This window comes from Cibotium barometz, chromosome 16 (genome assembly GCF_041138505.1).
Source record: "Cibotium barometz isolate CiBa-2024 chromosome 16, ASM4113850v1, whole genome shotgun sequence".
Lineage (NCBI taxonomy): Eukaryota > Viridiplantae > Streptophyta > Polypodiopsida > Cyatheales > Cibotiaceae > Cibotium > Cibotium barometz.
The window spans coordinates 48,538,230-48,552,936 of NC_141061.1; the positions used below are offsets into that span (position 1 = coordinate 48,538,230).

Genomic DNA, 14,707 nt, shown 5'->3' on the forward strand with positions numbered 1-14,707 from the left:
GTGATTTACCATCTTTATAATGGATTAAACGAGTAAACCACACACCAATGAGAAGTATCGTGTAACCAATGATCAACCTCCACTAACCTTTGACTCGCATTGAAATCTTGCTAGCTAGCTACGGTATGGCCACCTTTGCTCAACGCCACCAGCTGAGTGCTTCCTCGATGGCTGCTGTCATACAAAGATCTACATATCAATCTCAACCACCTCATAGGGAAACTTGTCGACCTTTGGGTAAGGTCAACATCGTGATCATAAGAGAAAGGCTTAATGGCATTGGAATTCACACCTAGACAATGGAGATGCTGCACTTGGTTACATCTCTCCCACTCCCTTACAACCAGCACTCATTTTCTCATTGAAAGTATGTCAACTTAGCTGACTATGGAATGTTCCAACTTCCACATTCTAAAACCTGTACATCCTCCTTGGGAGAAGCATTTCACACTTTGGGCATGAGTTGAAGGGAATCTTTCACACTAACTACCACCCTTTTCTTAAAATGTCGTTTGGCCCATTGATTAATTATTCAACACAAAAGTGCATTGATCGAAAGCATCACGTGGAATGGTTTTCTTCGGAGAAAGGAGGCCGATTGCCTGTGCTGCCCATCAGGTTGCAATAGAGACATAGCCTAGGTAAAGGCACATGGTGCACACATCTCACCAACTTACCCCCCTGATGAGTCCCTCCCCTACACATTGGTGAGTGACGAGGGAGTGTTAATTACCAAAAACATTAACTGCATCGAGTCTAAATTAGAAGGAACATTACATGATAATGCATGCATCCTTTAGGAAGAAAAGGTAAGCATTTTCGATCAACTTCCATTTCAGGGACTTGGAAATTAGTTGAAGTTGCTCTTCATAATCACAGAGTAATACAAAATTTGACTACCACCGCTGATTTGTTCCAACTCCCCTCTCACCCAATTTGTTTCATTTTTATGTACATGCTAAAGTTCTTGAGGGTTCATACAATACTCGGCTAAATGCAACTAACACCTAGCTCTCAGAACCCCACCCAGTCAACAATAACTAAGAAAATTTTGTATACAAGTTACATGACTTAGTTTTTTCATCATCCAAATAAGATGACAGTGTCTACTTTCTAGCAACTCTGCACTGGCCTATTGAAGATTAACTTGTCAGAGGTGGCCCCCTGATCCCTACAAAAATAGCCTGCCAGAAAAGCATATAGATCACAGACGGTACAAAGTAGTAGCATGTTTGGTAATTACCAGCCATGTCGTTTCTGGAGCACTTCCACTTAGTTTTTACATCCTCCAAATAAGTTGACAGTATCTATTTTCCAGCAACTTTGCCATATGAATCCCGAAGAGTGACTGTTCTATTAAAGATTAGCTTTTCAGACGTTGTCTCTTGATCCACACAAAAATAGCCTGCAAGAAAAGCGTACATCAAAGACAGAACGAAGCAGTAGCATGTTTGGTAATACCAACCACGTTGTTTCTGGAGGGCTTTGCACACTCCTCCAAGCAGCACGACATTATAGAAAACATGAACAATGCAGCACACACCATCTCTCCTACACAGGTTAGATGATGTTGATGCCAGCTAAATTTTTGTTGAGCAGCCACATATCCTTATGTTCAATTCTGCTCATTATATTTGAAAATTTACAATTCCACCTCAGCCTCAACCAGTCCAAGATTAGCCTTGAGAAATCCACGGTTCTGTTATTAGAAGATATCAACTTCTAGTGCAGTAATGAGGCAAAAGGTGATACAAATATTATGTCATAAAAGAGTTATGAAAAATTTCAACAATTCACAAGGCCTAGTGATGAAAAAAATTCAACAAAAGACCTGGCACTTGATTCTAATTTGCAAAATAACATTTTCTATTTTGTTTATTTTCTTTTTGGCCTTCAAAAAGAATGAATTGTTCTCAATAAAGGTTTAAATATAAGGTGGTGCATCCAGCCTAAAAGTAAGAAACAAGACTACTGGAGGAAAGTGTTTTCATATGAGGCTCAAGTTATTCTCGCCAACGCCCAATAAATCAACCTCTACTTATATTGCTTAGGTACTCATGCACAAGTCTTCCAAAGTGTCCTCTAATGAGTACTAGAAAAGAGCAGGAAGTCACCTGTTTAAAGAAGAGCATGTAGATCTGGTGAGAGGTGCATCTATCTCACCAGATTCATCCTTTTCATGTGCACGAAGTGCCTTGCTAGTACTACAGTTCTTTGGGGCATCAATCATGTGGCAGACTTGGATTGTCAGCTGGAAAAGCCTTCAGAATATGTGGTCAGAAATTCACTTAAATCTGATAATGTATGGATTACAGGCACGGTACTTCCATTACTCATAAAATTTGCGGACATGATTATAAACCGTGCGGAGTTTACATAGTAGATGCCATGAGCATATGTTGGGAAAGGCCATGGTTACCATGGCATGGGAAAACAGTCAAGTTATGGTGGCAGCCAGAGTTTGCAGAAGATGTATCTAGAAAAAAAGAGCAGTAAGGCATGCATAAGAGGGCATATGTGTGACAAGCAGAGATGGGCACTCCTACAACAAAAATTACAAAGAAACACAGATCGAAGCAACAACAACAGAAACTAGGCAGTGCTGCACGTGGTCAGTCTCACAAGGTGCACATGGAAGCTAACTGTTACATCCCTAACTAGGTTAGGACTAGTGCTAGCTGGGGTTAGGATAACCGAGGTTAAGGAGATTGTTGAAACATGGCTGAGCAATGGTGGCTTGAAGGTGAAGGCAGCCATGGCTATGGAGTAGACAAAGATAGAGAGAGTGTTTAAAGAGAGAAGACAATGCTAGAGAGATGTGAAGTACACCGATCAATGATGTGACTGTTGATTGATTTCTTCAATGAAGTACATGCACCTTTATAGATTTTACAAAGGTTACCTCAATGACATCACTACCTACATCATAACACACACAAATATCTAGATATTATAACCCCTTTAAGAGATGGTTCACACACAAGTACTACCACACTCATAAGAGAGGGTTAACACACAAGTAAGACCTTGATTCCCAACAAACCCGCCCTCAAGGGATTACCTCATGCTGTGTCAAGGATAAAACTAGACTCATCGTTTCACATGCCAGTTTCTCCTTGTCAAGGATAAATCACATGGCTCTAGTTTCACATGCCAATTATGGGATCCCATGGATAGAGACAACACAAGATCAAGTCACACACTCACAATAGAAAACAACACACAATTGAACAGAAAACAACACATAACTTGGACTTTAAAAGGTCCAATCATTAATGTTCAAGATAGGGATGATACCCTACTTCTAGGGGAATTTCCACCTTACTTGCTACATTTTAACTAAGCTAGTGATGTGCGCAGTGTGAGAGAGACTAACTGGTATGGACAATTACCTGTGTTTGAAGGCCATGTTGATTGGGAAAGTGTCAAAGAAGTTGTTGAGGAATGGATTGAGTATAATCATCAATGGTCAACATCAGAGTATTGAACAGGAATCAAAGTAATTAAGAGTAAATACTTTGATTAGGCACATTTGTAGAGAATGAAGAAAAAAACCCAAATCAATTTTATTGCACCTCTATTATTACTGTTGCTGAAGCTGATATGGAGAGTTGACCTTTGTCTTTTTTTTTCCAGGTATCGAGTAGCTGCATCTCTCTCTCTCTCTCCCTCTCTCTCTCTCTCTCTCTCTCTCTCTCTCTCTCTATATATATATATATATATATATATATATATATATATAGGAGCAGATGATGAAAGCAATTGCTGCTGCTGTGCAGCTCAAAGGCGGGTAGCTGTTGGCGATGCTAATTGAAGAAGTTGGCAAACAAGCAAGCAACACTTGACTACGTGGCTGCAATTCGTGTGGTTACGCAAGGTAGTCTCCTGGTGGGCTACAACAGTAAGGCGGCATCGTGGTGCTTGGTTAAGCAACTACTACAAATCGGAATTGGGCGCTTTGTCGATCGAGTAGCCATCGGGACAAGACACTCACGCATTTCTCAGGCGAGCAACGTTGAGCATAAGCGGGCAGGTGGACGATGTACAGTGTGAAGTCGGGCCATGCGACAGTCAATGCTCTAATACCATGTTGAAACAGGGATGAGCTATGGTGGCTTGAAGGTGAAGGCAAAAATGGATACGGAGCTAGAGAGAGTGAAGTACATGACTCAATGATGTGACTATTGATTGATTTCTTTGATGAAGTACATGCACCTTTATAGGTTACAAAGGTTGCCTCAGTGACATCACTGCTTGCGTTATAAGTTATAACACACAAATATCTAAATGTGGAGAGATGTGATTGAGCCCGAGGATTTTGGTGCATCATGAAGATGTACTAGGATGTGCGCCACGTTGCCACATGTCTTCACTCTACGGGCATGACATATTAGGAGTTTCAGGATGGTTGGATGATGAATGGTAATGATCTTGGTGTTGATACATATGGCTATGTGGTAGATGTTGATCATGATTGTCATTTATGGGAAGCATTTTGCGAGTAATGGCATGACAGGATTGGGTCCTTGGAGGTGTCCGGACGTGTATGATGCATGCTTACACATATGCCACTATCGCAGTGGTGTTCGCACGGAACTCAAAAGTTTCTATCACTCGGCCACGACATCTACTATCCTTCGTCCCATTGACTTCATATCACCTACAGATCCATTCATTGTATTTTATGCAGGTGATGATGATGATGATGTGTCACACACATGATCATACACATGCACACAATGATATTGATACACATGCATATGGTGATGATATTGATACATATACACATGATGATGATACATGTGGTATTAATGTGTGAGTTAGATCATGTGGACATGATCTCGGGTGCAAGCATGGAACTAACCACATCGTGGGTGATAATACACATATTAAATCTACCTACCTTCCTAGGAATCATTTGGATGCATTAGATGATCATGAGCATGAGTACATGATTAGTGATATGTCCATTGGTGATACTTCACATGTAGGTTCATGTGATACTTTGAGCATAATGCTTGAGTTTCTTGTGTTAGATGTGTGAGGCTACTCTCCTAGGGTTTTCACATGTGGAGGCATTCATGATTCATCCACTACTCCTAGTTCTTATAGCTTTCATGGCAGCATTACTGTGGATATAGTTCATGTGTTTGAGTAGTCAGGCATTGCACATGAGGGTAGTAATTACATATTGAGGAGAGGCCCCATAGAAGAGACAAGATTATGCACATGGATCTGATCTTTATTAGATCAGATCCATGGATCTGATCTTTATTAGATCATATGATGTGGATCTTGAGTTTGTATTTGATCTAGGCATCTTCTTTGATCCAATAATGATGGAGGCTGACTTATCATGGGATATGGATCATATAAAGGTACCATTGATAGAGATAGACTATACCTATGAGGATGACCTTGGAGACTTTGAGGATGCCATAATCAGTGACTTGGTTGATGATACTACTTATTTCTTATGTGTGGATACACTGTCAGTATTTAGTGATGATTATGCTAATGATGATCTTGTTGATCATGCTTTTACTCTGGATGATCATACCATGTAGATGATCTTGCACATGAGGATATGTTACATGGTATGGATCATGTTCCTATATATGAGATTGTAGTGGACCATGTCTTGGAGGATTCGAGTTATGCTACATGGGATGATGGCATTGGTTCACATTTGTTCTTGCATGATGTCAACTATGAGTTCTGTTCATTTGGCTCCCATGGCTATCGGCATGATCCTATCTTCTTTGGAGCATTGACATTTGTCTTTGGATGCATTATATGCTACTTGGGATGTACGGTATATGATTAGGGGCATGTCATTCAGATACACATTGTGATTTTTGGCTTACAGGGTGATTTGTTTGTTCCGAGACCATTCCATGAGTTATGGGTTTATTTGGTGGATACATTGTATGTCATATTCGTATTATGGTCGCGACGATGGGAATGAGAGCGTTCTCCTTTGACTTGGGAGCTATTACTTACTTCCACTATTCATGAGGGCCATTACACATTGGTTTCGAGGATCCATGACATATGAGAGTCATTGCTTTGGAGTTTGCATAGCTTGAATTTCCCTTTGATCCAAGTGGTTGCATGGTTAGCCTCATCTTCGACAGTACACTCTTATCCTTTCCATTTGACCTTGGAGATTGGCTATTCGACACATATTAATATGGTTTTTGATTGCATACTTCTTGGCCAATTCTATGTCGTCACATATGGCCCTTAGATTTAAGTTTCACTTTTGTACAAAGCCTCTTTGGTATATGCTATTTGTGCATGACCACCCTTTGATTTTGAGGACCAAATCATTGTAGGAGGTGATGGTTTGTAATGAAGTGATTTAAGGATACACATGCACATGGAACATGGACCTAGACACAGGAAACTTAGAGATTTTTACACATGTCGACACATGGACCTTGGGACTATAAAAGGCACATGTCTTGTGTGTTTGGCACCTTTTACCTATTTTCCTTTTGGACCCATTACACATATTAGCTTTTTACACAAGCTTTCATGGCTTTCTTCATGAACCTATGACTATTCTAGGCGTTGAACAAACTATGTGGAGTCCCTAGATCCCTCTCTTGCAGTTCTATAGTAGGCTTTAAAAACGAGTGTATTCCAGGTGAACTTTAAAAATTAAGCTTTGTTTTTTCAAAATGCCTATAAGAGCATAAGTAGGCAACATTTTTAAAAACTTAATGTCTTGTGCTATGAGTAAGATACTTTTTTGAAACATATGAACTTTTTAGAAAGACTATTAAGGTCACATTGTAAAAAAAACAATTTTCAAAGACCGTCTACATGTCGACCATGAAAAACTAAGTTGTGTACTTTTCTAGTAATAGATATTTTTAGTTTGTGGGCTAGTATGGTGTGTAGCTAGGTGAAATTCCCATGTATGACTAGGAATGGAATAACACCTTGTAGAAAAAAAAGACTAGCTCTAATGTATCCTCTCCCTTCAAATTGTTGTGCAGCTATGCAATAAAGCTTCTATGAAGAAAATTACTTGAGAGAAAAAAAACATGACTTTTTACCTAATAGTCGTCAATGAACATCTCCTTGTGCAGCTAGAGCGAAGATATACCAAAAATGTGATTTACCATCTTTCTAATGGATTAAACGAGTAAACCACACACCAATGTGAAGTATCGTGTAACCAATGATCAACCTCCACTAACCTTCCACCCACTTTTGACTCGCATTGAAATCTTGCTAGCTAGCTACTGTATGGCCACCTTTGCTCAACGCCACCAGTCGAGTGCTTCCTCGATGGCTGCTGTCATACAAAGATCTACATATCAATCTCAACCACCTCATAGGGAAACTTGTCGACCTTTGGGTAAGGTCAACATCGTGATCATAAGAGAAAGGCTTAATGGCCTTGGAATTCACACCTAGACAATGGAGATGCTGCACTTGGTTACATCTCTCCCACTCCCTTACAACCAGCACTCATTTTCTCATTGAAAGTATGTCAACTTAGCTGACTATGCAAGGTTCCAATTTCCACATTCTAAAACCTGTACATCCTCCTTGGGAGAAGCATTTCACACTTTGGGCATGAGTTGAAGGGAATCTTTCACACTAACTACCACCCTTTTTTTAAAATGTCGTTTGGCCCATTGATTAATTATTCAACACAAAAGTGCATTGATCGGAAGCATCACGTGGAATGGTTTTCTTCGGAGAAAGGAGGACGATTGCCTGTGCTGCCCATCAGGTTGCAATAGAGACATAGCCTAGGTAAAGGCACATGGTGCACACATCTCACCAACTTACCCCCCTAATGAGTCCCTCCCCTACACATTGGTGACGAGGGAGTGTTAATTACCAAAAACATTAACTGCATCGAGTCTAAATTAGAAGGAACATTACATGATAATGCATGCATCCTTTAGGAAGAAAAGGTAAGCATTTTCGATCAACTTCCATTTCAGGGACTTGGAAATTAGTAGAAGTTGCTCTTCATAATCACAGAGTAATACAAAATTTGACCACCACCGCTGATTTGTTCCAACTCCCCTCTCGCCCAATTTGTTTCATTTTTATGTACATGCTAAAGTTCTTGAGGGTTCATACAATACTCAGCTAAATGCAACTAACACCTAGCTCTCAGAACCCCACCCAGTCAACAATAACTGGGAAAATTCTGTATACAAGTTACATGACAGATTTTTCATCATCCAAATAAGATGACAGTGTCTACTTTCCAGCAACTCTGCACTGGCCTATTGAAGATTAACTTGTTAGAGGTGGCCCCCTGATCCCTACAAAAGTAGCCTGCCAGAAAAGCATATAGATCACAGACGGTACAAAGTAGTAGCATGTTTGGTAATTACCAGCCATGTCGTTTCTGGAGCACTTCCACTTAGTTTTTACATCCTCCAAATAAGTTGACAGTATCTATTTTCCAGCAACTTTGCCATATGAATCCCGAAGAGTGACTGTTCTATTAAAGATTAGCTTTTCAGACGTCGTCTCTTGATCCACACAAAAATAGCCTGCAAGAAAAGCGTACATCAAAGACAGAACGAAGCAGTAGCATGTTTGGTAATACCAGCCACGTTGTTTCTGGAGGGCTTTGCACACTCCTCCAAGGAGCACGACATTATAGAAAACATGAACAATGCAGCACTCACACCATCTCTCCTACACAGGTTAGATGATGTTGATGCCAGCTAAATTTTTGTTGAGCAGCCACATATCCTTATGTTCAATTCTGCTCATTATATTTGAAAATTTACAATTCGACCTCAGCCTCAACCAGTCCAAGATTAGCCTTGAGAAATCCACGGTTCTGTTATTAGAAGATATCAACTTCTAGTGCAGTAATGAGGCAAAAGGTGATACAAATATTATGTCATAAAAGAGTTATGAAAAATTTCAACAATTCACAAGGCCTAGTGATGAAAAAAATTCAACAAAAGACCTGGCACATGATTCTAATTTGCAAAATAACATTTTCTATTTTGTTTATTTTCTTTTTGGCCCTCAAAAAGAATGAATTGTTCTCAATAAAGGTTTAAATATAAGGTGGTGCATCCAGCCTAAAAGTAAGAAACAAGACTACTGGAGGAAAGTGTTTTCATATGAGGCTCAAGTTATTCTCGCCAACGCCCAATAAATCAACCTCTACTTATATTGCTTAGGTACTCATGCACAAGTCTTCCAAAGTGTCCTCTAATGAGTACTAGAAAAGAGCAGGAAGTCACCTGTTTAAAGAAGAGCAAGTAGATCTGGTGAGAGGTGCATCTATCTCACCAGATTCATCCTTTTCATGTGCACGAAGTGCCTTGCTAGTACTACAGTTCTTTGGGGCATCAATCATGTGGCAGACTTGGATTGTCAGCTGGAAAAGCCTTCAGAATCTGTGGTCAGAAATTCACTGAAATCTGATAATGTATGGATTACATGCACGGTACTTCCATTACTCATAAAATTTGCGGACATGATTATAAACCGTGAGGAGTTTACATAGTAGATGCCATGAGCATATGTTGGGAAAGGCCATGGTTACCATGGCATGGGAAAACAGTCAAGTTATGGCAGCCAGTTTGCAGAAGATGTATGTAGAAAAAAAGAGCAGTAAGGCATGCATAAGAGGGCATATGTGTGACAAGCAGAGATGGGCACTCCTACAACAAAAATTACAAAGAAACACAGATCGAAGCAACAACAACAGAAACTAGGCAGTGCTGCACGTGGTCAGTCACAAGGTGCACATGGAAGCTAACTGTTACATCCCTAACTAGGTTAGGACTAGTGCTAGCTGGGGTTAGGATAACCGAGGTTAAGGAGATGGCTGAGCAATGGTGGCTTGAAGGTGAAGGCAGCCATGGCTATGGAGTAGACAAAGATAGAGTGTTTAAAGAGAGAAGACAATGCTAGAGAGATGTGAAGTACACCGATCAATGATGTGACTGTTGATTGATTTCTTCAATGAAGTACATGCACCTTTATAGATTTTACAAAGGTTACCTCAATGACATCACTACCTACATCATAACACACACAAATATCTAGATATTATAACCCCTTTAAGAGATGGTTCACACACAAGTACTACCACACTCATAAGAGAGGGTTAACACACAAGTAAGACCTTGATTCCCAACAAACCCGCCCTCAAGGGATTACCTCATGCTGTGTCAAGGATAAAACTAGACTCATCGTTTCACATGCCAGTTTCTCCTTGTCAAGGATAAATCACATGGCTCGAGTTTCACATGCCAATTATGGGATCCCATGGATAGAGACAACACAAGATCAAGTCACACACTCACAATAGAAAACAACACACAATTGAACAGAAAACAACACATAACTTGGACTTTAAAAGGTCCAATCATTAATGTTCAAGATAGGGATGATCCCCTACTTCTAGGGGAATTTCCACCTTACTTGCTACATTTTAACTAAGCTAGTGATGTGCGCAGTGTGAGAGAGACTAACTGGTATGGACAATTACCTGTGTTTGAAGGCCATGTTGATTGGGAAAATGTCAAAGAAGTTGTTGAGGAATGGATTGAGTATAATCATCAATGGTCAACATCAGAATATTGAACAGGAATCAAAGTAATTAAGAGTAAATACTTTGATTAGGCACATTTGTAGAGAATGAAGAAAAAAACCCAAATCAATTTTATTGTACGTCTATTATTACTGTTGCTGAAGCTGATATGGAGAGTTGACCTTTGACTTTTTTTTTCCAGGTATCGAGTAGCTGCATCTCTCTCTCTCTCTCTCTCTCTCTCTATATATATATATATATATATAGGAGCAGATGATGAAAGCAATTGCTGCTGCTGTGCAGCTCAAAGGCGGGTAGCTGTTGGCGATGCTAATTGAAGAAGTTGGCAAACAAGCAAGCAACACTTGACTACGTGGCTGCAATTCGTGTGGTTACGCAAGGTAGTCTCCTGGTGGGCTACAACAGTAAGGCGGCTGAGCATAAGCGGGCAGGTAGACGATGTACAGTGTGAAGTCGGGCCATGCGACAGTCAATGCTCTGATACCATGTTGAAACAGGGATGAGCTATGGTGGCTTGAAGGTGAATGCAAAAATGGCTATGGAGCTAGAGAGAGTGAAGTACATGACTCAATGATGTGACTATTGATTGATTTCTTTGATGAAGTACATGCACCTTTATAGGTTACAAAGGTTGCCTCAGTGACATCATTGCTTGCGTTATAAGTTATAACACACAAATATCTAAATACTATTATAACCCCTCTACAAGGTCGTTCACACACAAATACTATCACATACATAAGAGTGGGTTCACACACAAGACCTTGATTCCCAATAAGAATGTGCTAACCCAAGATTAAGGTAAGGGCTCAGCGAGGCATTAGAGCTGATAAGACCCATCCAAGAGGCTAAGGGTTAGCCAAGCATAAGGACTGATAGGACCCACCCAAGAGGCTAAGGGCTAGCAAGGATGGGATCTCGATTAGCCTTGAGTCAATCTAAAGCTATCTAATAATGACTAAAGCTAATAATACCTCATTCCCCATTCCACCAAACCACCTACCCACGTACAACTATTGTTGGCGTCGAAGTCTCTTACCTCACGAGATCTCTCCACCGTTAGGATCTCTCATAATAATCATAAGTGAGCCAAAGGCACACTTATATAATCACAAGTTACAACAAGGCTATTATTGTAGGATTTTTAGGGTTGTAGTAGCACAGGCTATGGAGGGTCAAAAATGAAACCCATCGCTATGGTGTTGGAGCAAGCACCAGTGATAGAGAGAGAAGAGAGACACAAGCTAGAGAGAGTACAATACACGATAGAATAATAATGATGTGACTTGTATTACATTTTTGATAGCTTTTCCAGTACAAGACCTTTATAGGGCAAGGTTCTCTTCTCCTAACATCACTGCTTATGTCACATCACACATATATCGAGATATCATTTTACCTCTCTAAGAGGTGGTTCACACACACAAACACATAGTGATAAGGCCTCAGGCCTTGCTCCCAACAAACCCCCCTCCAGTGCTCTCTCTCTTGCTATTGCAAGGAGAAATCATGGACTCATATCCCATTTTCTCATGTCTGCAATGGTGCCACTTGGGTATAGAGTAAACCAACTGGAAGAAGACCAACCCCACATTTCACATAGCATACATCATTTGGTGGCCAGAGGTGATTACAAAGAAGACAAAACAAGACATAAACACGAACAAAAACAAACACACAAATATCTTCGACTTTTAAAGCCCACAAATACACACAAATTAAACGCATACATTTGTGCACTATGGCACCACATTTTTCATCATCTCCCTTTGATTCCGACTTGGCCTACTCATTTGGTGCCTCAGAGGTTGAATCATCACATAAAGCTGATTTTTCATCTCTTTTTCTACGGAAAAAATTAGGATTTTCAGAAAATTAGGCTTTCCCAAAAATTAGGGCTTTTGAATCTAATGATATAGGGAGCTGTAGCAACTCTCTATTCCTTGATATATGCCCTCAATTTTGAAAAATGATTGGGGAGTCGGGATTAATGCTTCGATAAAGTGGGATTTTGCACAAAATTAAAAGGCTCTCATGGATGCTTTTCAAAAGGTAGATTCTTGAAAAGCCGCAAATAATTTTGTACCTTGTCGATTTTTGCAGGCATGTATGCTGTAACTGATAGGCCACTGGAGGCAGCTGCTAGTAGCGGAGCGGCACCCTTTGTTGCTCTTTAGAAGCCTTTCAATCAGGCTTTATTAAGCCTTATAATAAGAGCTTTAGTAAGCCTTACTCTAAGACTTTGAGGCTTAAGGACTAATTGAGGCCACACAGCATAAGAGGGTGGCAACAGCCAGAAGGCGAGTATGTCCAGCAGCATAGCATAAAGTTGGGCAGTAGTTGACGGCAGTGAACAGAGCAGCACCTGGGCGTGTTCAGATAGGAGTGCACACCGCTAGCAGCAATGATGCGCATCAGTCGGGCAAAGGCATGTGGGTGACCTGCAGTGGGAATGTCAAGTAGATGGCGAAAATGGCACAAGCGAGTACCTAAATCTCTGATACCGTCTAGGATTTTTAGGGTTGTAGTAGCACATGCTATGGAAGGTCAAAGATGAAACCCATGGCTATGGTGTTGGAGCAGGCACCAGTGATAGAGAGAAAAGAGAGACGCTAGAGAGAGTACAGGACATGACTAGAATAATAATGATGTGACTTGTATTAGATTTTTGATATCTTTTCCATGAAGTACAAAACCTTCATAGGCCAACATTCTCTTGACATCACTGCTTATGTCACATCACACAAATATCTAGATATTATTTTACGCCTCTAAGAGGTGGTTCACACACACAAACACATACACATGGTACACACACAAACACTAGAGATAAGGCCTTGCTCCCAACAATTATTGGCCAACTGCACTTATATTTGTCTCTAAACTAAGGTGACTCTCCAAGGTGTGGTTCCAATCTGCGGTGGACAATAAGATAACTAATCTTTCCAAATGTTGAGCATGGCATTCACCAAAGGTGAGAAATCCTGTGGGCTTTTTGGTCAAGACGATGTATTTTTGTGTTTGCCTCCTTGACGTGTTACTTACTGAGCGGGGACGCTTGCCAGTGAGTCGTGAAGTCTGCTCTGTATTCTGACGAGTTTCGGTGCATGTGAACAGCTGGTAAGTATAATTCACATGTTGTTTTTAATATTTTATTCCTGACCTTTTGTTTTATAAGGTTAAGTGTTCACATTCATTTAAAAGTGGGCACCCCCTTTGGGCACCCACTTAGGGGCCAAGGTGGGGAGCCCCACTTAAGTGAGTGGGGGGGTGGGCATGGTCACCTACCCACACTCCTCACCCACATGCAAGCGTGGATCATCACCCGGCGATCACCTTCTTACGTTGAGAAACCGGCGACCATCTCTCTTGCGCTTGTTTTTCCCAGGCGGCTGGCTACTCTACCAACTGCACACGCTTCAGGCTCCCCACCATCTACTGGCAGCTGCAAGCGCCTGTCTTTCAGCAAGGCTGCCCACCATCCACATGCGGCTGCCCACCATTTACTGACGGCTGCCCATTCAAATCAGCCGGCTCCACCTCCATTTCAAGAACTACTACGCTGCCTTTTCTCAACAGGCGGCTGTGTGCACTTCTACAGCCAGACATCTCCCATCTATACAGGCTGCGCATCATCACCTGTAGGCGATTGTGCACAGCATCACCACCTGCAGGCAGCTGTGCACTACATCTCCAGTAAAACCGGTGGCTGTGCGCTCCATCTCCTGCGAGCTGCTCATCCTTTCCATGCTGCAGCCAGACATCTGCTCCCTTGCTAGCGGGTGCTCCTTCGCTCACAGCAGGCGGCTGTGCTCTTTGTGGTTGTACTTACCCTGGTGGCTACACTAAGTTTATCTACAAGGCGGCTGTGCCATCTCAACAAGGTTGCACATCTTCTCCACTGGCGACTACAAGAGGAATTCACATCTCCTCGGTGGCTACATCTTCTACACAAATACCACGGGTATTGGTTCTCTATCAGCCATCCACAAGTAAGTGAATTTCAGATTTAAGTAAAGTATTTTGTGTTTAAATCTGATAAGGGATTCCCGACTCCCTATATGGCCACACCCGTTCGGTGCCGGGTTGTCCAAGCTCTATTGGAGAACCTCGGTCCAAAGGTGCTGAGATCAGGAGAGCCAA

The 14,707-nt window shown here is 41.2% G+C and overlaps 1 protein-coding gene across 2 annotated transcripts in view; it reads right to left on the minus strand.

Annotated features, from left to right (window-relative positions):
- Positions 1 to 816: 816 nt before the first annotated feature.
- The window catches only part of OVA9 (glutamine-tRNA ligase, putative / glutaminyl-tRNA synthetase, putative / GlnRS), a 75,293-nt gene continuing 61,402 nt past the window's right edge, over positions 817 to 14,707 (minus strand). Inside the window, exon 23 of one of the 2 annotated variants that reach the window (XM_086810642.1) lies at positions 817 to 1,405. In XM_086810642.1, coding sequence (XP_086666768.1) covers positions 1,308 to 1,405 — 98 coding nt within the window. In that variant the 3' untranslated portion in view covers positions 817 to 1,307. Of the gene's footprint in view, positions 1,406 to 7,981; positions 8,535 to 14,707 lie in introns of those variants that run through there. The other variant, XM_086810641.1, reaches the window with a different exon arrangement.